General features: G+C 37.6%; 1 protein-coding gene across 1 annotated transcript in view; it reads left to right on the plus strand.

Moving 5' to 3' along the window:
- CATSPERE (catsper channel auxiliary subunit epsilon) overlaps positions 1-25,925 on the plus strand; it is a 163,029-nt gene that overhangs the window by 28,086 nt on the left and 109,018 nt on the right. The window contains 1 exon segment of the mRNA XM_044916200.1: positions 6,361-6,438. Within this exon segment, the coding sequence (XP_044772135.1) occupies positions 6,361-6,438 (78 nt within the window).

Raw genomic sequence — 25,925 nt, forward strand, 5'->3', positions numbered from 1 at the left:
ACTAGCAGAATAAACTCCAGAACTACAGGTAGAAAAGAAGCCACACTGAAGAAGGTAGGAAGTGCAGAGATGCAGTTTGGGAGAGAAACAGATCATGGCCACTGTGGAAGGGAGGGAAGGGTGAGAGATAGACTAACACAGAGGGGAGCACACAGGAAAAATGAATCCCCATACCAGTTGGCTTGGAAAGTGAGAGGGGCTGAATTTTGTGAGTTCTTGCAACCAGTGGGGTTTAAAGCCTGGAGTTTTGAAAGTCAATGAGCTTGACTGGGATACAGCCCAGGGGGTACTGCACTGCTCTTGGGGAGAAGTCAGGCAAACAACTAGCAGACATACAGCATGGAAACAGTGATTGGAAGAGCACCTGCAGCACACATTGGGAAGGTTACTCGCTCATTTATGAGTCCCAGAGAGGCAGCATTCATGGAGAGACACCTCTGGGAACAAAAGAATTGGCCAGAACCACTTCCCTCCCCTGACCCGCAGCACAAGCACAGGGCTTGTATCAGCCAACCCCTGATACACACTCCAGTGGCACCACTCATGTGAACCATACTTGCCCAGTCCTGGTGCAGCAGGCCACCTCCCCTAGAAGACCGCCCAAACAACCCCTGCTCACACCACATCCCACTGTGGGAGTTTTGCAGAGCCTCTGTTCTGCCAGCAGTGGCAACAGATTCATATCACAATCAGACCAAAGCACACCTGGTTAAAACATGCCACGTTAAAGCCAGGGACCAAACACTGCCTACAACAGGCAAAGAGAGACTCTGCAGATAACTGGCCTGAAGGATAAAGCAGCCAGGACAAAACAGCAGAGTACAGGCAGCACACATTGGAGACATTCCCAGAAGCACCAGGTCCTGGGGAACAGGAGACAGTATATGGCAAGGCACTACAGGACCTCTTCCTCATAAGGCCATTACCCTCAAGAACAGGAGACATAGCTAATGTTCCTAACACAGAGATGTAGACAAAATGAGAAGACAGAGAAATTTATCTCAAATGAAGGAACAGGACAAGGCCACAGCCAGAGATCTAAGTGAAACAGATATAAGTAACATGCCTTGGTAGAGAATTTAAAGCATTGATCATAAGGATACTCACTGGACCTGAGAAGAGTAGAAGACATGAGTGAGACCCTTAACACAGAGGTAAGGAACAATATAGCAGAGATAAAGGACACAATAAAGAAAATGAGAAACATGCTTCGTGGAATGAACAGAGGTTGGAAGAAGGAGAGGAATGAATTAGTAACCCAGAAGACAGAATGATGTGAAGTAATCAAACTGAACACGAGATAAAAAAGAATTATGCAAAACAAGAATAGAGTTAGGGAACTCAGTGACTCCATAAAACATAATAACATTCATATTATAGAAATCCCAGGAGAAGAAGAGAGAGAAAAGGGATCAGAAAATTTATTTGAAGAAATAATAGCTGAAAACTTCCATAATCTGGGGAAATAAACAGATATCCAGATCCAGGAGACACAGAGAACCCCCATCAATATCAACAAAAGCAGACACACACCAAGACATATTGTAATTAAATTGGCAAAATATAGTGATAAAAAATATTTAAAGCAGCAAGACAAAAGAAGAAAGTAACTTACCAGGGAAAATCGATAAGGCTAGCAGGAGATTTTTCAACAGAAATGTTCCAAGCCAGATGGAAGTGGTATGATACACTCAAAGTGCTGAATGGGAAAAATCTGCAGTTGAGAATACCCTATCCAGCAAGGTTATCATTCAGAAAAGGAGAAGAGATAAGGAGTTTCCCAGACAAGCAAAAACTAAAGGAGTTCATTATCACTAAACCAGCCCTGCATGAAATATTAAAGGGGACAGTTTGGGTGGAAAGGAAAGACCAAAAGTGACAGTATAAAGGTAGGAATCACAAAAGCAGTAAAAATGAATATTTCTGTAAAAAAAAAACAGTCAAGGAATTCACAAAAGTATGTGAAATATAACAACATATATTGAAAATGTGGGGAGGAGGAGAGTAAAGAATGGGTCCAAACTTTAATGACCATGAACTTAATATAGACTGTTACATGAAGAAGAGGTTTTATATAAACCTGATGGAAACCACAAATCAAAAACCACTAATAAATATACAAAGAATAAAGAGAAAGAAATCCAAACATATCACTAAAGAAAATCAGCAAACCCTGAAAAAGAGAAAGGAAAGAATCAGAGAAAATCTGACTGCAAAACTCATTTCCATAACCCAGAGTGTATTAAGATTCTCATAGAAAACAAACCCTCTGAAAATAACCTCAAAGTAAAAGGTATAAACCACACACACACATAAAAAAAACAGTCTGGAATAGATACATAAAAATGGAGAAAGTTCATACTATTGAAAGCTAGAAATGAGAACCATCTGAAAGACTACTAAATCCATATTTAAAGTATTCAAAGGAATAACAGAAGGAATTGAAATAAAAAACAATTATATAGCATTCAGAAATTGAAAAACCTCTCACTAAAATGTGTTGAAATGAAAAAATAGGCATCTAAAAATAAAAGTTCAGTAGCAGTTTCAATAGAAGACCAGACACAGTTGAGAAAATTACAGAATCAGTGATTTGGAATAGGAATCATGCAGAATGCAGTGCACAAAAATGAAGATATGGAAAATATCTAAAGGGTTAAGAGACATAGAGGATAGACGGAGACAGTTTATCATACTGCATATATCATGTCATATAATAGGAGTTCCAAAAGGGAATAAAATGAATTGGACATAATACTGAAAGAGATGATTATGGAGAATTCTTCACAATTGAAGACATGAATACTCAGATATGTGTATCTGAGTAATGGTGAACAAATGAACTATATAATATGCTAATAAATTTAAATAAACATTGGCAATCAAAACTTTTCAATAATTTTTTTTAAAAAAACAAAATAAAATTAAAAAGCTAGCCAGTAAAGAGTGAAAATGAAGGGGGATTTGGGTTTGAAATTGTTTAAGGTCCTTACAAGCATTCAGGATAGGCATACTGGATTAACTTTAGCCTACATTAAATATGCATGTAAAATGTAAGACTATCCATTGAAGTAATAGAAATAAATATATAATTTCTAAAATTTCTAAGAAGTAGAGTTCTGGAAGAAGAAATTTTAAAATGCTAACAGTTTAGTAGAAGGTAATGAAACACAAAATAAAGAAAAAATAAGCATAGAATATAGGGACACAAAAATAAGATTTTCAAAATCATTTAAATTAAATTAGTAATCAAAATTGTGATTGGATTAAATTCACCCATTATATGACAGAAACTCCAGAAATCTGATTTTAATAAAAGTTACATAGTTAAAGAGTAACAAAAAATTTGGAAAGAAAATGATGCAAACAGGCTAATACTATCAAAAGGAAACTGGGGAGGGGCCCCGGTGGCTCAGTTGGTTGGGCGTCTGCCTTCGTTTCTGGTCATGATCTCAGGATCGAGTCCCACGTTGGGCTCTCTGCTCAGGGGGGTGCCTGCTTCTCCTTCTTGCTCTGCCTGCTTATCCCCCTGCTTGTGCTCTCTCTCTCTGTATCAAATAAATAAATAAAATGTTTTCTAAAAAAGGAAACTGGAGTGATGATATGAATGTCAAATAAAAGATACGTGAAGCCCAAAAACTTTCAAAGACATGAAGAGGGAAATTATTTCATGATAATAAAAAAATCTACAAAGAGGGTAATAATGATATCATCTGTGCTTAACAATGTAGTCTCACCTGATCATAAAGAAGATAGAAAGTTCCCTCAATTTATTTCCTGAATCCAACACTACTTTAAAACCAAAAGTGGGCAAACAGAAAGTTAGGAAGGGAGGGAGGGAAGTGTAGACAAATATGCTTGTATATATAGGTGCAAAAATTCTACACAAATATTAGCAAATGGAATCCAGCAATATATTAAAAGAATACATTGAAAAGGGCCAGTATCTTCCAGAATGCAACATTGGTTCGATACTAAGAAAGCTGACAATATCCATTCCATCAACACAATAAAGATGAAAATAAATGATCACATAGTAAATTTAAAAATTGAATAAACATTCCTAATGAAAACACCAAGCAAAATAAGTTTATAAGGGAACCACTTGATTTTAATAAAAAACATTGACTTTTCAAATAACTATAAATAATTATTATAAATTACAAAATACTTCTGATTCAACTAAAATCAGGAACTGGACAGATGTGCTCAGTATCATCATTATTATTTAACATTGTCTTGAACATAATAGTGTAAGTAATAAGACACAAAAAAGTACAATATTACAAATTTATAATAGCAATAAAGACTATAAAATACAAATAAATTCAACAAGAAAGACACAGAACCTATAGCAAGAGCCACTCTCAAATTTTGTTGAATGAGGGACACTGGGTGATGTATGGAACTATTGAATTACTATATCATACACCTGTAGAATGTTATTCAGGCCTTATAAGAGTTGACACTGCAGAATTTCAATGATGTATATACTTGCATGAGAAAGAGAATATGGGAAGTGTGTATAATATGACCCAATCTTGTTTTTAAAACCCTTAAAATGCCTCTTTTTAAAAATAAATAAATGTAAGTATGTATTTCTGTACATGTCTGCAAACATATAGTGTGGAGAAAAATAAGGAAGGATACATACTAGTTGTTTAAATCAAGTTACATAGATTGAGAGAGGCTTAATAGGTGAAGGGAATATAAAGGTGAAATAAAACCCTGCTATAAAAAGCATGGAAGGAAGGAAGGAAAGAAGGGAGGGAGGGCAGAAATATATAAGGACAATATAGAATTAAGGCAAACAGGTGAAATAGGATAAGTAGGAATGTCATATAATTATAAAAGGAATAAAATCTTCATATATGTGTATATGTGTGTGTGTAAAACCACCTAACCAAAACACAGATCAAGATACAAAACATATAGATGTAGAAGTTCTTAAAGAACTTCCCCAAATTAATAAATAAAAGACTAACAACCCAATAGAAAAATGGAAAATAGGTAAAGGAAATGAACAAATAGTTCACAAGACAGAAAATACAAGTGGAACTTGAACGTATGGAAAGATGCTCAAATTTTTTTTTATAATAAAAGAGAGGTTAAAACTGCGTCAAAGTACCATTTTTCACCCATCAGACTGGCCAATTATAAATGTGACAACACACTATGCTGGGAAGGCTGTGAGGAAAGAAGAAATCTCATACACTGCTGGCGTGACAGTATATGAGTGGAGCTGCTATGAGAACAATTTAGCAGTATCTATGAAAATTACAAGTGCATATACTTTATGCCTCAACAATTACACTTTTAGGTATAGTCCAAGGTACAAAATAATACATATGCAAATTTGCTCACTATAGCATTGATCATAATGGCAAAGGATTGAGAATGAATTTTTTTTAATTTTTTATTGTTATGTTAATCACCATACATTACATCATTAGTTTTAGATGTAGTGTTCCATGATTCATTATTTGTGCATAACACCCAGCGCTCCATGCAGAACGTGCCCTCTTTAAATACCCATCACCAGGCTAACCCATCCTCCCACCCCCCTCCCCTCTAGAACCCTCAGCCTGTTTTTCAGAGTCCATCATCTCCCATGGAGAACGAATGTTTATTAGTAAGTTACTAGTTACTTATGATTCCTCCATAATTTGGAATAATAAGCAGTAGAAAAATTAATGAGAATATGTAAAGATCTCTAAAATATAACTATACATGAAGAATATAATGTTTGAAAAATGTGTTTAGCATACTTACATTTATATACAAAGAAAAAATAACGTCTTAGTTATGCACAAAAATTTTACAGAAATATAAACAAGAAAACTTACTAGTAGTAGATACTTGTGGGGTACAGATGGAGTACAGAGTGGGAGAGACAATTTTCACTTTAATATAATTTTTTTAACTATGTGAATAAATTGTCTATTCAAGAAAAAAATTAACAAGAAAGAAAAAAAATTAGATCTGCATCTATTGAAATGGCCATGGCGTCTAAGTAACAAAGGCGAGTTAGGGATAACATGCGTCATGTGATTTCATTTTTGTAAAAAGTGCAGGGATGAGGGGTTGCTGTGTCTAATTATGATTGTAGAGAAAGAGACATACACATTCACACAGAGTTTTAAAATTAGTTACGGCAGGAGTGTTAGCGGATCTTAACTCTTCCTTCATAGGTCTTTGGTCTATTTCACTTGTTAAAAACACATAACACTTTTGATATTTTTAATGGGATAATCAAAAATTTTTAAATTAGTAAAAACATTTTTATGGTTGTGTTTTGCCACAACTAAAAATGAAATTTGTCCAAAATGTAAAGAAATGCAAACACTTTTTATTTTGTAGGTTGTTGTTATATGGATATATGATCCAGAAAATGCAGACCCCAGTGAGTTGCTGTGGAATGCAAATGAACCTTCACTAGTAGGTGGAAACATTGCTATTATCACAAATAAAATAATATGCTGTTTCCTTTTTAAGGGCTCTGAATAATATATTTTAAGCATTCCAGAACTAACTAAATACACCTTAATTGTCCATTATCTTTAGCCATTGTAGTGATTTTGAGCTACTGCTCAATCTCCACAGTTCTAAATCTCTCTCTTGAATTCTACTGAGCATTGTCTGTAATTTCTATGAACTGCATTATTCATGAAGATGCTAACCTTCAAAGTGCTTTAAAGATATTCCTGTGCATCTATCGTAAAATCTGTCCAGTCCCTTACTGAATCCTTTACCACTTGGAGACTAGTGAATTTCCTAAAAGTGCAGCGCAGCGGATAAATACAGATGGTTTTCAATTTATGGTGGCTTGACTTATGGTTTTTCAACTTTACCATAGTGCAAAAGTGATATGCATTCTATAGAAACTGTACTCTGAACTTGGGCCTTTTTTTCCCCAGACTAGCGGACTAGCAATATGTGGTATGATACCATCGCATGACGCTGGGGGGGCAGCAGTGATCACAAGAGTAAATCAGTACACTTAAACTCTTCTGAACCCATACAACCGTTGTTTTCACTTTCAGTACAGTATTCAATGATTCACAGGAGATATTTAACAATTTATCATAAAATAGACCTTGTGTTAGATAATTTTGCCTAACTGTAGGCTAATGTAAGTGTTTTGAGCACATTTAAGGTAGGCTACGCTAAGCTATGGTGTTTGGTAGGTTGGGCGCATTGAATGCATTTTTGACATATCCCATCATAATTCAAGGAATATCTGTAAGTCTATTCTCTTATTTGTTACAAATTTACCTCTTTCAAGATTTAAGTTCTGTCTTCTGTTACAATTAAAATGTATTGAAGAGAAATATAAAATGAGCAGTTTTAATCTCATATGACTAATGAGTGAAGATCTGATTTTTGAATAGCATGTTACATGCCTTTTGGTAATGAAATTCACAAGAGATGGACTGATAAAGCAGAATGACAACCTATCAACTAATTGTTTTATTTGGAAGTGACTTTAGAGGGAATAAAATTAATCAATTGTAATTAAACACTTTAAGCATTACTGTTACTTAATTTCTAATCTAAGTGAAAATATGTGTATTTTAACATTATTTTGTCCATGTATACCTAATACTTTGCTTTTTTTAAATTTCATGTTTATTCACTACCATGTCATTTCCACAAAACCTTTCTATGGCTCTTGGTTACCAACAGCAGACTCTTGACTCTTAACATGGCACACAAAGCCCTGGAATATTCTGTCTCTGCCACCCTTCTCTGGCCTCAGCTCTCCACGTGTCCTACCTCCAGCAACAGCACTCTGCTATTTCCTTGCACACACCTGCTGTTCCATGGCTCTGAGTCTTTGCTTATGCTGTTCCCTCTATGGTAACTGCTCATTCCCTATGTTTATCTTCTCATGTTTTCCGTCTCAAGTCAGGTATCACTGCCCTCTAAGATGCTTGCCTTGACCAAATCAGGATTTTTTCATATGAGTAGTTTGAGGGCATTATTTTAATGCTACAGTTTTGATAAATCATCAACAAAACAGCTCTGGTAAAATAAATGTAAATTCTCTGTTTGCGTTTTTATCAGCCAACATGTAATGTAACTGACAGGCATTCAAATCATAATCCCACCCTTTACTCTTCATTCTCTTCCTGAACCACCTCTGACTTTGAACTCTAAATATTCCCTTATCTTTAACTCATTCCTGTATTTTATTACCTCTTTGAAACTCAACCCATCCCTGTCTCTCATTAACTTCCTCTATGAGCCTTACCCTATGCCCAGCACCCACACCAGGGAAAAGAGGACCAACAGTCGGGTATAGCTCAGGGGTGGGGTACAGAATAACTTACTGGTACAATTTAGTTAAAAAGTATTAAAAAGTTCAGGGTTTTATTTTGAGGTTTTTTCTTGACCATTTTAACTGTGAATTATAAAGAAAAAAGCATAAAAGTTTAGTATACAGTTTAATGAATAATAATTAGCCATATAACCACTATCAAGAAGTAAAACACTAAAAATAGTACAGAAGGTCCCCATATGTGCCACCTGCATGGACATAATTTCTCCCTCCATCTTAGAAGTACTTGATGGATATAATCCCTTTGTTCCCTCTAAAGGTAACCATTATTCTGAATTTTACAGTAATAATTGCTCTGCTTTTATTTTTATTTTGCCTCATGATTCCTAAACAATGCAGTTTAGTAGGTTTTGGGTTTATTTTTCTGCTTTATATAAATGGAATCATGTTTTATATACACTGTGCATATTCCTTTTTGGGGGATCTACTTTATATAAGATTTATTTGTGTTATAATATACCTATAGTTTATTCATTTTTGTTCCTGTATGACATTTCATCATTTCAACATACTATACATTTTTTATCCATTCTGCCATTGATGAATTTTGAGTTGGTTTATGTTTTGTTTTGTTTTGTTTGTAATGAGTGTTGGTTTCTTTTTTGTTCAGCTTTATTGAGATGCAAATGATATATAATATTTGTAAGTTTAGATGTACACTGCTGATTTGATACACTTATATATTATGAAATGGTTACCACAGTAGCATTTTTTTTTAAAGATTTTATTTATTTGAGAGAGAGAGAATGAGAGAGAAAGAACACATGAGAGGGGATAGGGTCAGAGGATGAAGCAGACTCCCTGCAGAGCAGGGAGCCCGATGTGGGACTCCATCCAGCGACTCCAGGATCATGACCTGAGCCGAAGGCAGTCGCTTAACCAACTGAGCCACCCAGGCGCCCACACAGTAGCATTTTTTAACACCTTTATCACCTCACATAATTACAATTTCTTTCCTGTGGTAGGGTTATTTAAGATTTATCCTCTTACCAACTTTCAAGTATTTAATACTGCATTGTTAACTATGTTCACCATGCTATTTATTCAATTCCCAGAATTTATTCATCTTATAACTGGAAGTTTGTACCCTTTGACCACCATGTCCCCATTTTGCTCACCCCCTCAGACCCTGCAAACACCATTGTACTCTGTTTCTATGAGTTCAGCTTCTTTTAGATTCCACATACAAGCAAATCATACAGTATTTGTCTTTCCTTGTCTGACTTATTTCACTTAGCATAATGCCCTCAAGGTCCATCCATGTTGCAAATGGAGACATTTCCTTCTTTTTTTTTTTTTTTTAAGATTTTATTTATTTATTTGACAGAGAGAGGCACAGCAAGAGAGGGAACACAAGCAGGGGGAGTGGGAGAGGGAGAAGCAGGCTTCCCGCTGAGCAGGGAGCCCGATGTGGGGCTCGATCCCAGGACCCTGAGATCATGACCTGAGCTGAAGGCAGACGCTTAACGACTGAGCCACCCAGGCACCCCAACATTTCCTTCTTTTTTATGGTCAAATAATATTCCATTGTATATAAATACCACAACTTCTTTGTCCTTTCATCCTCTGATAGATTGCTTCTATATCTTGGCTATTGTAAATAATGCTGCAATAAACGTAGGGGTGCATGGATCTTTTTGGATTACTGTTTCCATTTCTTTGGATAAATATCGAGTAGTGGAATTATTGCATCATACAGTATTTCTTTTTTTAATTTTTTGAGGAACCTCCATACTGTTTTCCACAGTGGCTGCAGCAATGGACATTTATATTCCCACCAACAGTGCACAAGAGTTCCTTTTTCTCCACATCCTTACCAACACTTGTTATTATCTTTTTTATTTTAGCCATTCTGACAGGTGTAAGGTGAGGCATCTTTTCATGTACCTGCTGGCTATCTGTATACCTTCTTTGGGAAAAAGTCTATTCAGATCTTCTGCCCATTTTTAATTGGATTGCTAGTTTTTTTGCTATTGAGTTGCATGGGTTTTTATACATTTTGGATATTACCCCCTTAACAGATACGTGATTTGCAAATATTTTCTCCCACTCTGTAGGTTACCTTTTCATTTTGTTTTTCATTTTGACTTCCTTTGCTGTGCACATATAATTTTTTTTAGATTTTATTTTTATTTTATTTTATTATGTTATGTTCGTCACCATACAGTACATCATTAGTTTTTGATATAGTGTTCCATGATTCATTGTTTTCGTATAACACCCAGTGCTCCATGCAGTACTCCATGCCCTCCTTAATACTCATCATCGGGCTAACCCACCCCCCCACCCCCATCCCCTCTAAAACCCTCAGATTGTTTCTCGGAGTCCATAGTCACTCATGGTCGTCTCCCCCTCCTATTTCCCCCTTCCTTCATTTTTCCCTTCCTTCTCCTAATGTCCTCCATGCTATTCCTTATGTTCCACAAATAAGTGAAACCATATGATAATTGACTTTCTCTGCTTGACTTACTTCACTTAGCATAATATCCTTAATATCCATCACCCTGTTACCCCATCCCCCACCCCCCTCCCTTCTGTAACCCTCAGTTTGTTTCCCGGAGTCCAGAGTCTTTCATGGTTTGTCTCCCTCTCTGATTTCTTCCCATTCAGTTTTCCCTCCCTTTCCCTGTGGTGCTCCGCACTATTCTTTATGTTCCACATATGAGTGAAACCATATGATAATTGTCTTTCTCTGCTTGACTTATTTCACTTAGCATAATGCCCTTCAGTCCCACCCATGTTAATGTAAAAGTTGGGTATTCATCTTTTCTGATGGCTGAGTAATATTCCATTGTATATATGGACCATATCTTCTTTATCCATTCACCTGTTGAAGGGCATCTTGGCTCTTTCCACAGTTTGGCTATTGCGGACATTGCTGCTATGAACATTGGGGTGCATATGGTCCTTTTTTTCACTACATCTGTCTTTGGGGTAAATACCCAGGAGTGCAATTGCTGGGTCATAGGGTAGCTCTATTTTTAATTTTTTTGAGGAACATCCACACTGTTTTCCAAAGTGGCTGTACCAACTTGCATTCCCACCAACAGTGTAAGAGGGTTCCCCTTTCTCCACAACCTCTCCAACATTTGTTGTTTCTTGCCTTGTCAATTTTTGCCATTCTAACTGGTGTAAGGTGGTATCTTAATGTGGTTTTGATTTGAATTTCCCTGATGGCTAATGATGATGAACATATTTTCATGTGTCTGTTAGCCATTTGTATGTCTTCTTTTGAAAAGTGTCTGTTCATGTCTTCTGCCCATTTTTTGACTTGATTATTTGTTTTTTGGGTGTTGAGTTTGAGAAGTTCTTTATAGATCTTGGATATCAGGGAGGTTGTCTGTAGTGTCATTTGCAAATATCTTCTCCTATTCTGTTGGTTGCCTCTTTGTTTTGTTGACTGTTTCCTTTGCTATGCAGAAGCTTTTTATCTTGATGAGGTCCCAAAAATTCATTTTCCCTTTTGTTTCACTTTGGAGATGTATCTTGAAAGAAGTTGTTGTGGCCGATTTCGAAGAGGTTACTGCCTATGTTCTCCTGCAGGATTTTGATGGATTCCTGTCTCACATTGAGGTCTTTCATCCATTTTGAGTTTATCTTTGTGTATGGTGTTAGAGAATGATCGAGTTTCGTTCTTCTGTATATAGCTGTCCAATTTTCCCAGCACCATTTATTGAAGAGACTGTCTCTTTTCCATTGCATATTTTTTCCTGCTTTGTCGAAGATTATTTGACCATAGAGTTGAGGGTCCATATCTGGGCTCTCTATTCATTCCATTGGTCTATATTTCTGTTTTTGTGCTGGTACCATGCTGTCTTGGTGATCACTGCTTTGTAATATAGCTTGAAATCAGGCAATGTGGTACCCCCAGCTTTGTTTTTCTTTTTTGACATTTCCTTGGAGATTTGGGGTCTTTTCTGATTCCATACAACTTTTAGGATTGTTTGTTCCAGCACTTTGAAAAATGTCATTGGAATTTTGATCCAGATGGCATTGAAGGAATAGATTGCTCTGGGCAGCATAGACATTTTAACAATATTTATTCTTCTAATCCATGAGCATGGAATATTTTTCCATCTTTTTGTGTCTTCTTCAATTTCATTCATGAGTGTTCTGTAGTTCCTAGAGTATAGATCCTTTACCTCTTTGGTTAGGTTTATTCCGAGGTATCTTATGGTTTTTCGTGCTATTGTAAATGGAATCGATTCTCTAATTTCTCTTTCTACAGTTGCATTGTTAGTGTATAAGAAAACAACTGATTTCTGTGCATTGATTTTATATACTGCCACATTACTGAATTGCTGGATGAGTTCTAGTAATTTTGGGGTGGAGTCTTTTGGATTTCCACATGAAGTATCATGTCATCTGCAAAGAGAGAGTTTGACTTCTTGTTTGCCAATTTGAATACCTTTTATTTCTTTTTGTTGTCTGATTGCCATTGCTAGGACTTCTAGTACTGTGTTGAACAATAGTGGCAAGAGTGGGCATCCTTGTCGTGTTCCTGATCTTAAGGGAGAGGCTCTCAGCTTTTCCCCATTGAGGATGATATTTGCTGTGGGTTTATCATAGATGGATTTTATGAAATTGAGGAATGTTCCCTCTATCCCTATACTCTGAAGAGTTTTAATCGGGAAAGGATGCTGTATTTTGTCAAATGCTTTTTCTGCATCCATTGAGAGGACCATATGGTTCTTCTCTCTCCTCTTATTAATGTGTTCTATCACATTAATTGATTTGCAAATGTTGAACCACCCTTGCATCTCTGGGATAAATCCCACTTGGTCGTGGTGGATGATCCTTTTAATGTATTGTTGGATCCTATTAGCTAGGATTTTGTTGAGGATTTTGGAATCCATATTCATCAGGGATATCGGTCTGAAATTCTCCTTTTTGATGGGGTCTTTGCCTGGTTTGGGGATTAAGGTAATGTTGGTGTCATAGAATGAGTCTGGAAGCTTTCCTTCTGTTTCTATTTTTTGAAACAGCTTCAGGAGAGTAGGTATTATTACTTCTTTGAATGTTTGGTAGAATTCCCCAGGGAATCCATCAAGCCCTGGACTCTTGTTTTTTGGGAGGTTTTTGATTACTGCTTCAATCTCGTTTCTAGTTATTGGCTTATTCAGGTTGTCAGTGTCTTCCTGTTTTAGTCTTGAGAGTTTATAGTTTCCCGGAAGGCATCCATTTCTTCCAGGTTGCTTAATTTATTGGCATATAGTTGCTGATAATAATTTCTAATAATTGCTTCTATTTCCTTGGTGTTATTCATGATCTCTCCCCTTTCATTCATAATTTTATTAATTTGGGTGGGTCCTTTCTCTTTTCTTTTGGCTAAGTCTGGCCAGTGGTTTATTGATCTTATTAATTCTTTCAAAGAACCAGCTTCTAGTTTCGTTGATCTGATCTACTGTGTTTCTGGTTTCTAGTTCATTGATCTCTGCTCTACTCTTAATTATTTCTCTTCTAATGTGTGGCTTAGGCATCATTTGTTGCTTTTTCTCCAGTTCTTTAAGGTGTGAAGTTAGTTGGTGAATTAGGGATTTTTTTCTGCTTTTGAGTGAGGCTTAGATGGCTATGTATTTCCCCCTTAGGACCACCTTTGCAGTATCCCATAGGTTTTGGACTGATGTGTTTTCATTCTCATTGGTTTCCATGAATTCTTTAAGTTCTTCTTTGATTTCACGTTGACCCAAACATTCTTGAGCAGAGTGGTCTTTAGCTTCCAAGTGTTTGAATTTTTTCCAATTTTTTTTCTTGTGATTGAGTTCCAGTTTCAAAGCATTATGGTCTGAGAATATGCAGGGAATAATCTCAGTCTTTTGGTATCAGTTGAGACCTGATTTGTGACCCAGTATGTGGTCTATTCTGGAGAAAGTTCCATGTGCACTCGAGAAGAATGAGTATTCTGTTGTTTTAGGGTGGAATGGTCTGTATATATCTATGAGGTCCATCTGGTCCAGTGTGTCATTCAAAGTTCTTGTTTCTTTGTTGATTTTCTGCTTGGATGATCTGTTTATTGCTGAGAGTGGAGTATTGAGGTGTCCTACAATTAACGTATTATTATCAATATGACTCTTTATTTTGGTTAACAGTTGGCTTATGTAGTTGGCTGCTCCCATGTTAGGGGCGTAGATATTTACAATTGTTAGATCTTCTTGTTGAATAGACCCTTTAAGAATGATATAGTGTCCTTCTGTGTCTCTAACTACAGTATTTAGCTTAAAATCTAATTTGTCTGTTATAAGAATTGCTACCCCAGCTTTCTTTTGAGGTCCGTTAGCATGGAAGATGGATCTCCATCCCTTCACTTTCAGTCTGGATGTATATTTAGGTTCAAAATGAGTCTCTTGTAGACAGCATATGGATGGGTCCTGTCTTTTTATCCAATCTGCAACCCTTTGCCATTTTATGGGAGCATTTAGGCTGTTCACGTTGAGAGTGATTATTGAAAGATATGAATTTATTGTCATTATGTTGCCCGTGAAGTCCTTGTTTCTATAGATTGTCTCTGCAAATTTCTGTTCTCTCTCACTCTTGGGGTCTTTCTCCTTTTATAGAACCCCCCTTCAATATTTCTTTCAGGGCCGGCTTAGTGCTCACATATTCTTTCAGTTTCTGCTGGTCTTGGAAGCTCTGTATCTCTCCATCCATTCTAAATAACAGCCTTGGTGGATAAAGTATTCTTGGCTGCATGTTCTTCTCATTTAGTACCCTGAATATGTCTTGCCAGCCCTTTCTGGCTTACCAGGTCTCTGTGGATAGGTCTGACATTATTCTGATGTTCCTCCCTCTGTACGTAAGGAATCTCATCCCCCTAACTGCCCTTAAAGTGGTTTCCTTGGTTCTAAGATTTGCGAGTTTTACTATCACATGCTGGGGCATTTGTCTGTTTTCCTTGATCTTGGGAGGGGTCCTCTCTGCCTCTAGGACACAAGTGTTTGTTTCATTCCTCAGATTAGGGAAGTTCTCAGCCATGATTTGCTCAAATACATCTTCTAGTCCTCTCTCTCTCTCCATCCCCTCAGGGATCCCAATAATTCTGACATTGGAACATTTCATAGCATCACTTATTTCTCTAATTCTGTTTTCATGGATTATAAGCTGTTTTTCCCAGGCCTCCTCTTTTTCCTTCTTTTAGGAAGGAAAATTAATTTGTCTTCTAGGTCACTAATTCGTTCTTCTGCCTCGTTTACCTTAACTGTTAGAGTATCTAGATTAGATTGGACCTCACTGATAGCATTTTTAAGTTCTGCCAGTTCAGCTTTCATTTCTGCCCTTAGAGACTCTATGTTGCCATTAATCAATTTCTCCATTCTAGCTATCATCTTCATAACTGTTACCCTGAAGTCCATTTCCAACATCTTGGTTATATCTGTATCCATTTGTAAATCTGTGGCAGAAGTCACAATCTCTGAGTCTTTCCTATTTTGGGGGTTCCTCCTCCTAGTCATTCTGTTGAGGGATGGTTGAGGGAATGTACAGAGTCCAAATTATTGACCACAACCCAAGCAAGATGCACCTGTTTTGTAGGGATCTTAGGGTTGTTGGCCTTTTGTTCTCCCAGCCTGTCTTCTGGTGGAGGGACCTGCCCCACTGTTACTCAGGCAACCCTGTTTGGGCAGAGTTGCCCTACCCCCTGTGGGGGAGATGGGCTCAATGAAAACGAGTTTTGGGGGGCTTTTGTTGTCTGGTGGCTTTCCACGTCTTTTCTGAAAGTCAGAGTAGAAGAGACCGTTTCCAACCCTCTGCCTCAGAACGGAGAGATCAGTCTTTTCTTCAGTGAGCTTTCCAGCCCACACTATCTCCGTTTCTGTCTGTGCTGTTATAAACTGCAGTCCTGGGTTGTGCGCACCTCAGCAGCACTCCCAGTCCCCGCCTCCAGATCAGGGCATGTCTCTGCCCTTTGTGCTTCTAAAACCGCCAGCCGCCCCCAGTTCACCTGCAGGGCCCATTGCTCCGGGTTTCAGACTTGGGGACTGCCCTAAAGTCCTTTCCCTGTCGCTACTGGTCTGTGAGTCTGAGCCCCATCCCCAGCTAGGGAGGCTTTTGCAATCCAGTGGTGCAGGATCCCCTGGGCTCCTTCCCCCTTCCATTTATCTTCTGATATCTGCCCGCAGAATCATGGCTCCCACTTCATACCTGGAAACCAACTGCCTGCAATATTCTGTTTGTAGAGATCCAGACATATCTTCTTACATCTCAGGCTGATTTCGTGGGTGTTCAGAATGGTCTGGTAGATATCCAGCTCAATTCAGGGGACTGGTTGGAATAGGGTCCCCTATTCCTCTGCCATCTTTTTTTTCCTCTCACACATATGATTTTTATTCCTTGCTCTGTTGTAGTGGATTATACTGATAGATTTTTGGAAAGCTGAACCAGTCTTGCATACCTAGAATGAATTCTAGTTGGCCATAGTATATAATTCTTTTTATATATTGTTGGATTCTATTTTCTATTATATTTCCATTTAGTTCAATTTTTTTTTAATTTTTAAATTTCTTTTGAGACTTTTTCCCTGACTTATGTGTTATTTAAAAGTGTCAATTTCCAAGTATTTGGGGATTGTTCAGTTACCTTTCTGTACTGACTTCTGGTTTAATTCTATTATACTCTGACAACATATATTTTCTATGATTTCTGTTCTTTTTTAAAATTTGTTTTTTAATTCAACTATAATTAATGTACAGTGTTATATTAGTTTCAGCTGTACAATATAGTGCGATAATTCTATACATCACTCAGTGCTTATCACGAGTGCACTCCTTAATCCCCTTCACCTATTTCACCCATTCCCCCACCCGCCTCCCCTCTGATAATCACCAGTTTGCTCTCTGTAGTTAAGAGTCTGATTTTTTGTCTTTTTTTTCTTAGATCATTTGTTTTCTTCAATTCCACATATGAGTGAAGTCATATGGTATTTTTCTTTCTCTGACTTATTTCACTTAGCATTATACTTTCTAGATCCATCCATGTTGTCACAAAAGGCAAGATTTCACTTCATTTTTACAGCTGAACAATATTCCATTGTATATATATCCCACATCTTCTTTATCCATTCATCTATCGATGGACACTTGGGCTGCTTCCATATTTTGGCTGTTGTAAATAATGCTGCAGTAAATATAGTGATGCATATGTCTTTTCAAATTAGTATTTTTGTTTTCTTTGGGTAAATACCTGTAGTGGAATTACTGGATCATATGGTAAGTCTATCTTTAATTCTTTGAGAAACCTCAATACTGTTTTCCACAGTGGCTGTACCAGTTTGCATTCCCACCAACAGTCCACCAGTTTCTTTTTCTCCACATCCTCACCAACACTTGTTTCTTCGATATTAGCTGTTCTGACAGGTGTGAGGTGATATTTCATTATGGTTTTGATTTTCATTTCTCTGATGATTAGTAATATTAAAGATCTTTTCATGTGTCTGTTGGCCATCTGTATGTCTTTTTTGCAGAAATATCTGTTCATGTCTTCTTCCCAATTTTTATCTTGATTATTTGGGGGGGTTTTGATATTGAATTGTATAAATTTTTTTTAAAGATTTTATTTATTTATTTGACAGAGAGAGACACAGTGAGAGAGCACAAGCAGGGGGAGTGGGAGAGGGAGAAGCAGGCTTCCCCGTGGAGCAGGGAGCCCATGCGGGGCTCGATCCCAGGACCCTGGGATCATAACCTGACCCGAAGGCAGACGCTTAACAACTGAGCCACCCAGGCACCCCGAGTTGTATAAATTCTTTATATATTTTGGATATTAACCCTTTTTCAGATATATCATTTACAAATATCTTCTCCCATTCAGAAGATTGTCTTTTTGTTTTGTTGATTGTTTCCTTTGTTGTGCAGAAGCTTTTTATTTTGATGTAGTCTCAATAGTTTATTTTTGTCTTTATTTCCCTTGCCTCAGGAGACATATCTGGAAAAAATTTGCTGTGGCCAATGTCAAAGATATTACTGCCTGTGTTCTCTTCTAGGATTTTTGTAGTTTCAAGTCACACTTAGGTTCTTAATCCATTATGAGTTTATTTTTGTGTGTGGTGTAAGAAAGTGGTCGTTTTATTCTTTTGCAGGTAGCTTTCCAGTTTTCCAACACAATTTGTTGAAAAGACTATCTTTCTCCCATTGTGTATTCTTGCCTCCTTTGTCATAGATTAATTGATCATATAATTGTGGATTTATATCTGGGTTCTCTGGGTTCCACTGAACTATTTATTATGTCTATTTTTGTGCTAGTCCCATACAACTACAGCTTGTAATATATCTTGAAATCTGGAATTGTGATACCTCCAGCTTTGTTGTTTCTCAAGATTGCTTTAGCTATTTGGGGTATTTTGTGGGTCCATACAAATTTTAGGATTATTTGTTCTAGCTCTGTGAAAAATGCTGTTGGTATTTTGATAGGGATTGCATTAAATCTATAGATTGCTTTGGGTAGAATAGACATTTTAACAATATTTGTTCTTCCCCATGAGCATGGACTCTCTTCCCAATCATTTGTGTCATCTTCAATTTCTTTCATCAGTGTTTTATAGTTTTAAGAGCACAGGTCTTTCACCTCCTTGCTTAAGTTTATTCCCAGGTATTTTATTATTTTTCATGGAGTTGTAAATGAGGTTTTTTTAATTTCTCTTTCTGCTATTTCATTATTAGTGTATAGAAATGCAACAAATTTCTGTATATCAATTTTGTATCCTGACACCTTACTGAATTCACTTATCAGGTCTACTAGGTTTTGGTGGAGTCTTTAGGGTTTTCTTTTCTTTTCTTTTTTTAATTAAGTAGGCTCCATGCCCAGCATGGAGCCCAATGTTGGGCTTGAACTCACAACCCTGAGATTAAGACCTGAGCTAAGATCAAGTCAGACACTTAACCAACTGAGTCACCCAGGATCCCCTTTAGGGTTTTCTATATATAGTATCATGTCACCTGCAAACAGTGAAAGTTTTACTTCTTCTTTATCAATTTGGGTGCCTTTTATTTCTTTTTCTTGTCTGATTGCTGTGGCTAAGACCTCCAGTACTATGTCCAATGAAAGTGGCAAGAAAGGACATCCTTGCCTTGTTCCTGATCTTAGGGGAAACGCTTTCAGTTTTTTACCATTGAGTATAATGTTAGCTGTTGATTTTTCCTATATGGCCTTAATTATGTTGAGATATGTTCCCCCTAAACCTACTTTGTTAAGGGTTTTTATCATGAATGGCTCTTGGTACTTGTCAAATGCTTTTTTTCTGCATCTATTGAGATGATCACTTGGTTTTCTTATCCTTTCTCTTATTGATGTGATGTATCACGTTGGTTGATTTATGAATATAGAACCACCCATACATCCCAGGAATAAATCCCACTTGATCTGGGTGAATGATTTTTTTAATTGTATTGTTGGATTTGGTTAGCTAATATTTTGTTAAGGATTTTGCATCTGTGTTTATCAGAGATATTGGCCTGTAATTCTCTTTTGTTACAGTGTCTTTATCTGGTTTTGGTATCAGGGTAATGCTGGTCTCTTAGAATGAATTTGGAAGCTTTCCTTCCTTTTATGTTTTTTGAATAGTTTGAGAAGAAAACATATTAACTCTTCTTTAAATGTTCACTAGAATTCAGCTGTGAAGCCATCTGTTACTGGACTTTTGTTTGTTGGGAGTTTTTTTTCTTTTTTTTTTGATTTTTGATTCAACTTCATTGATGGTAATCAATCTGTTCAAATTTTCTATTTCTTCCTGATTCAATTTTGGGAGGTTACATGTTTCTAGGAATTTATCCATTCCTTCTAGATTGCCCAGTTGTTGACATATAATTTTTCATAATAGTCTCTTATAATCCTTTGTATTTCTGAGGTATTGGTGGTTATTTCTTCTCTTCTCTTTCCAAATTTTTTCTTGTGATTGATTTCTAGTTTCATAGTGTTGTGGCTGGAAAAGATGCATGGTATGACTTCAAAATTTTTGAATTTGTTGAGACTTGTTTTGTGGCCTAATGTGATTTTGAATTTGTTGAGACTTGTTTTGTGGCCTAATGTGATCTATTCTAGAGAATGTGCTCTTGAAAAGAATGTGTAATTGCACCCCAAACCATAAGATACCTAGGAATAAATCTAACCAAAGAGGCAAAGGATCTGTACTCAGAAAACTATAGAATACTCATGAAAGAAATTGAGGAAGACACAAAGAAATGGAAAAACTTTCCATGCTCATGGATTGGAAGAACAAATATTGTGAAAATGTCTATGCTACCTAGAGCAATCTACACATTTAATGCAATCCCTATCAAAATACCATCCACTTTTTTCACAGAAATGGAACAAATAATCCTAAAATTTGTATGGAACCAGAAAAGACCCCGCATAGCCAGAGGAATGTTGAAAAAGAAAAGCCAAGTTGGTGGCATCACAATTCCGGACTTCAAGCTCTATTACAAAGTTGTAATCTTCAAGACAGTATGGTACTGGCACAAAAACAGACACATAGATCAATGGAATAGAGAGCCCAGAAATGGACCCTCAACTCTATGGTCAACTGATCTTTGACAAAGAAGGAAAGAATGTCCAGTGGAAAAAAGACAGTCTCTTCAACAAATGGTGTTGGGAAAATTGGATAGCCACATGCAGAAGAATGAAGCTGGACCATTTCCTTACACCACACACAAAAATAGACTCAAAATGGATGAAAAACCTAAATGTGAGACAAGAATCCATCAAAATCCTTTAGGAGAACAAAGGCAGCAATCTCTTCTACCTCAGCCACAGCAACTTCTTCCTAGACACATTGCCAAAGGCAAGGGAAGCAAGGGCATAAATGAACTATTGGGACTTCATCAAGATAAATAGATTTTGCACAGCAAAGGAAACAGTCAACAAAACCAAAGACAACCGACAGAATGGGACAAGATATTTGCAAATGACATATCAGATAAAGGGCTAGTATCCAAAATCTATAAAGAACTTATCAAACTCAACACTCAAAGAACAAATAATCCAATCAAAAAATGGGCAGAAGGGGCACCTGGGTGGCTCAGTCATTAAGCGTCTGCCTTTGGCTCAGGACATGGCCCCAGGGTCCTGGGATCGAGCCCCACATCGGGCTCCCTGCTTGGCAGGAAGCCTGCTTCTCCCTCTCCCACTCCCCCTGCTTGTGTTCCCTCTCTCGCTGTTTCTCTCTCTGTCCAGTAAATAAAATCTTAAAAAAAAAATAAAAAGAAATGGGCAGAAGACATGAACAAACATTTCTGCAAAGAAGACATCCAAATGGCTAACAGACACATGAAAAAGTGCTTAACATCACTTGGCATCAGGGAAATACAAATCAAAACCTCAATGAGATACCACATCACACTGGTCAGAATGGCTAAAACTAACAAGCAGGAAATGACAGATGTTGGCGAGGGTGCAGAGAAAGGGGAACCCTCCTACACTGTTGGTGGGAATGCAAGCTGGTGCAGCCACTCTGGAAAACAGTATGGAGGTTCCTCAAAAAGTTGAAAATAGAGCTACCCTATGACCCAACAATTGCATTACTGGGTATTTACCCCAAACATACAAATGTAGTGATCCGAAGGGGCACATGCACCCCAATGTTTATAGCAACAATGTCCACAATAGCCAAACTATGGAAAGAGCCTAGATGTCCATCAACAAATGAATGGATAAAGAAGATGTTGTATATATATATATGTGTGTGTGTCTAGGAAGAATTTGCTGTGGCTGAGGTACAAGAGATTGCTGCCTGTGTTCTCCTCAAGGATTTTGATGGATTCTTGTCTCACATTTAGGTTTTTCATCCATTTTGAGTCTATTTTTGTGTGTGGTGTAAGGAAATGGTCCAGCTTCATTCTTCTGTACCATATATATACACAATATTATGCAGCCATCAAAAAAAATGAAATCTTGCCCTTTGCAACACCGTGAATGGAACTAGAGGATATTATGCTAAACAAAATAAGTCAATCAGAGAAAGACAATTATCATATGATCTCACTGATATGTGGAATTTGAGAAACAAGGCAAAGGGCTATAGGGGAAGAGAGGAAAAAATGAAACAAGACGAGACCAGAGAGGGAGACAAACCATAAGAGACTCTTAATCTCAGGAAACTAACTGAAGGTTGCTGAGTAGAGGGGTGTGGGGGGATGGGGTGGTTGGAAGATGGACATTGGGGAGGGTATGTGCTATGGTGAGCGCTGTGAATTGTGTAATGAATCACAGACCTGTAGTCCTGAAACAAATAATACATTATATATTCATAAAAAAATAGTTTGATCAGTGTAATAAAAATCACCTCTCATATGATTTCCAATTAATATTATGTTTTTCAATTATTCCAGAATATGATTATATAATGCTATCTTGTTACAAAAACTAAGGTACAATGATGAAAATATTACTTCACATGTTCTCTTTCATGTAATACTGAATACTATAATATCCGCGTTTTATTAAAAATAATATAATATAGGGATTCTAAAAAGAAAAAGAAATGAGCAGAATGTATTCTAATGTTTTAAGATGGGATGTTCTGAATATACCTGTTAGGTCCATCTTGTTTAATGTGTCATTCAAAGTCACTGTTGATTAATGATTTATCCATTGGTGTAAGTGGGTTGTTAAAGTCCCCTACTATTGTGTTAATGACAATTTCTTCCTTTAATAGTTGCTTTATGTAATTAGGTGCTCCCATGTTGGGTGCATAAATTATTATATCCTCTTGTTGGACTGTTGCTCTTATCGTTATGTCATGTCCTTCTTTGTCTCTTGTCATAGTCTTTGTTTTAAAAGTCTATTTTGTCCAATATAAGTATTGTTACCCTGACTTTCTTTTCACTTCCCTTTGCATGATAAATGCTTTTTCATCCCTTCACTTTCAGTCTGCATGTGTCTTTAGGTCTGATATGAGTCTCTTGTAGGTAGCATATAAATGAGTCTTGCTTTTTTATCCATTTCATCACACTGTCTTTTGATTGGAACATTTAGTCCATTTGCATTCAAAGTAATTATTGATACTTAAGTATTTATTGTCATTTTGTTACCTGCTTTACAATCATTTTTGTAGTTCTTCTCTGTTTCTTTTTTCTCTTGCTTTCTTCTGTCATGGTTTGCTGGCTTTCTTCAGTGATATACTTGGATTCCTTTGCTTTGTGCACTCTATTACTGTGTTTTTTTATTTGTGGTTACCATTAGGTTTGTGCATATAACAAACAGTCTGTATTAATTTGATGGTCACCTCAAGTTCAAACCTATTCCAAAAGCACTAAATTTTTATTCCTCTCCCCTCTATATTTTAGGTATATAGTGTCATACTTTATATCCTTTCATTTTGCAAATCCCCTGACTGATTTTTATAGACATACTTAATTGTACTTCTTTTGTACTTCCTATTTTTCTTACTCCTGCTTATGTTCTTTCTTTTCCACTCAAAGAACCCCCTTTAACATTTTTTGTGAGGCTGGTTTAGTGGTAATGAACTCCTTTGACTTTTGTGTAGGAAATTGTTTATCTCTCCTTCTGTTCTGAATGAAAGCCTTGCTGCATAGAATATCCTTGGTTGCCGTTTTGGGGTGGGGGGTTGTTTTGTTTTTTGTTTTCTTTCAACACTTTGAATATGTCATGCCACTCTCTTCTGGCCTGCAAAGTTTCTGCTGAATAGTCTGCTGATAGCCTTATGGGGTTTCCCTTGTATATAACTGTTTTCTCTTACTGCTTTTAAAATTCTCTATAACTACTTTTTATTATTTTAATTACTATATGTCTTTGTGTGGACCTCCTTTGGTTGATTTTGTTGAGAGCTCTCTGTGCCTCCTGGATCTGGAGTTCTGTTTCCTTCCCCAGACTGAGGAAGTTTTCAGCTATTATTTCTTCACATAAATTTCCTGCCTTCTTTTCTCTCTCTCTTCTCCTTCACAGATCCCTATAATGTGAATATTGTTACACTTGATGTTGTGGAGTACCCTTAATTGATTCTCATTCTTTATTAATCTTTTTCTCCTGTTTAGTGTGATTGTTTCCCATTACTCTGTCCGTCCCCCCCCCCCCGCCCTTGCTGATCTGTTCTGCTTCCTCTATGATTCATTCCCTCTAGTGTATTTTTAATTTCAGTTATTGAGTGCTTCATCTCTGACTGGTTCTTTTTTATGTTTTGTATCTTTTGGTGAGGGTCTCACTGAGATTCTCTACTCTTTTCTCAAGTCCAGTGAATATCTTTACGACCATCACTTAAGATTCTCTATCAGGCATATTACTTATCTATGTTTCATTCAGCTCTCTTGCTGTGATTTTGCCCTTTTCTTTTGTTTGGGGCATATTCCTCTGTCTCCTCATTTAATGCAACTCTCTATGTATGTTTCTATATGTTAGGAAAGTCAGCTATATCTCCTGCTCTTGCAAGTAGTGGCTTTATAAAGAAGGGGTCCTCTGGTGCCCTGTAGTGCAGTGTCTTCTGTTCACCAAAACCTAACACTTCAGAGGTGTCTTCAGTGTGTGTTACATGCGCCATACTATTGTGGATGAGCCACATTTGCCTTCAGTCCAATCATCTGCAATAGCCCTCCTTGCCTGTTGTGGCAGGGTTAGGTCCCTATGTTGTTAATGGGCCAGTCTGGGACCACCTTGGGCTTGAGTTAGGTCAGACCAGGCATTGACCAAGCTGCAGCTGAACCAAATTGCAGGGCAATCTCCCTGTGTGTCCCCTGGGACTCTTTCATTGGTGGGTGGGGTCTGCAATTAGACCAGATTTCTGCCCCCAGAGCAAGTTGGGGCCACAGGTCAGGAGTCACTTGGGGTGGTGCTGGCCCAGGTCAGGGCTTCTTGCACAATGCCACACTTGTGTCAGTGCTTTGGATGTACTCTTATGAAGCCAGTTTGGAGGGGGCAAATCCTGAGGAGAACCTTGGGGTGGATGCCAGGAAGATCTATGCTGGTTCACTGTGGAAGGGGACCTGCAGCCACCAGGGAAAACTGCCAAGCGCAGGTTGGAGAGGGTGAGTTGGCAGAAGAGTTCAGGGGGTGGGGTCTACAGTGTTAGTAAGGTTTGCTGAGGTCTGCTATGGGAGGATGCTTGGCACTGATTTGGAGAGCTGCTGAGGCTGGGTTGGAGGCAAGTCTGCAGGAGGACATGGTCACAGGGCACACTGTTGGCAAGCTAGTGGAATCTGTTGATGCTGCACTGGTTCCTGAAGGTGTCCATGTATCTAAGCTGGGGGGCATGGGAGGGAAATGGTGCCCACCAGCTTTTTTGTTCTTGGAGAAATTTCACAAAGATCCCTGCCCCTCCAGCATATGTTGTGAGACTAGTAAGCAAATCCCCCTCCCTTATACCCCAGGTTTTTTTCAAACTGCTGCTTCTATGCTGTATCTCAGCAGGGCTGTTGTGTTGTCTCTTTAATGGCCAAGACTCAGTTTCCTCTCATTCTTCCAGAGTCCAGCCACTGATTTTTAAAGTTCCAGGTGTTAGGGCGCCTGGGTGGCTCAGTTGGTTAAGTGACCACCTTCGGCTCAGGTCATGATCCTGGAGTCCAAGGATCAAGTCCCACATCAGGCTCCCTGCTCAGCAGGGAGTCTGCTTCTCCCCCTGACCCTCCCCCCTCATGCTTTCTCTCTC

This window comes from Neomonachus schauinslandi, chromosome 6, assembly GCF_002201575.2.
Source record: "Neomonachus schauinslandi chromosome 6, ASM220157v2, whole genome shotgun sequence".
NCBI lineage: Eukaryota > Metazoa > Chordata > Mammalia > Carnivora > Phocidae > Neomonachus > Neomonachus schauinslandi.